The 1024-nt window shown below is 43.8% G+C and overlaps 1 protein-coding gene across 1 annotated transcript in view; it reads left to right on the top strand.

Annotated features, from left to right (window-relative positions):
* Positions 1-470, top strand: part of ddx4 (DEAD (Asp-Glu-Ala-Asp) box polypeptide 4) — a 24291-nt gene extending 23821 nt beyond the window's left edge. Inside the window, exon 20 of the mRNA XM_037696837.1 lies at positions 239-470. Within this exon, the coding sequence (XP_037552765.1) occupies positions 239-322 (84 nt within the window). The 3' untranslated portion in view covers positions 323-470. The remainder of the gene's footprint in view (positions 1-238) is intronic.
* The last annotated feature ends 554 nt before the right edge of the window (positions 471-1024 follow it).

Raw genomic sequence — 1024 nt, 5'->3', positions numbered from 1 at the left:
GGCATGTTTTCACTTTGTTCTGAGTTTGTTCTCACTTTGTTCTCAGCTTGTTCTGAGTTTCTCAGCTTGTTCTCAGCATGTTCTCGGCATGTTCTCAGTATGTTCTCACTTTGTTCTCATTTTGTTCTCAGCTTGTTCTGAGTTTCTCAGCTTGTTCTCGCTTTGTTCTCACATTGTTCTTCTGTTCTGCGGAGCAGTTTGTTGGCAGGAAGTAAATCTGTGACTGTTCTGTTCTCAGAGAGGTTCTTTCCAGGACAGCAGTGTCCAGAACCAGCCTGCGGTCCAAACTGCTGCTGCTGAGGAGGAGGATGAGTGGGAGTGAAGAGTCCAGCCTCCATCAAGCTGTGGATCCAGAGTTCATGTTGTTGTAGTTCCACAACGTTCAGTTTATCCTGGAAGTGACAGGAACGCCGCGTCGTCTTGTTTTATACCTTGGTTTTCTTTTTTTACTTTTATAAAGTGATGGAACTACTACCAATAAACATTTAAGCATTTTTCTGTATGTGATAATCAAAATAAAGATTTCTACATTTTTCTGTGACGTGGCTTTGGATCCCTCAGTTCTTCTAATGTCCTTCACATGTTCACCTCAAAACATGTGACGGGGAGGTCAGCCACTTCCTGACAACTAAAACAAATATTTTTACTTTGACCCATGACCTCACAGTAACTTTACTGCCCTCTAGTGTTCCTGAGAGGTCAAACCAACCACATGGAAATCCCTTTATAAATGCCCCTCCTGATCCTGTAGCCAACATGACATGATGCATTCTTTTCTTTAGTTTCACCTCTCTGTGTTACATTTAGTAGCTCTTCATCGTGAGGGACGCTGCAGCTTACCTGGAACAGGTGCGTTGCTGTGGAGCCCCGCCCTTCAGCTCCACTCCAAAAACCTGACTGGGCTGTAGAAGAGCACCTTGTGTTGTGCACGAGTGCAGATCGTCTGACGCACCACGGCTCAGAGCAGCCAACTCCTGTTCTGCTGGCTACTATCTACTTTATATATATATATATATATATATAT

This window comes from Nematolebias whitei, chromosome 24, assembly GCF_014905685.2.
Source record: "Nematolebias whitei isolate Nwh7 chromosome 24, NemWhi1, whole genome shotgun sequence".
NCBI lineage: Eukaryota > Metazoa > Chordata > Actinopteri > Cyprinodontiformes > Rivulidae > Nematolebias > Nematolebias whitei.
The sequence above is the reverse complement of the archived record's forward strand: the minus strand, read 5'-3'. Positions and strand labels throughout refer to the sequence as shown.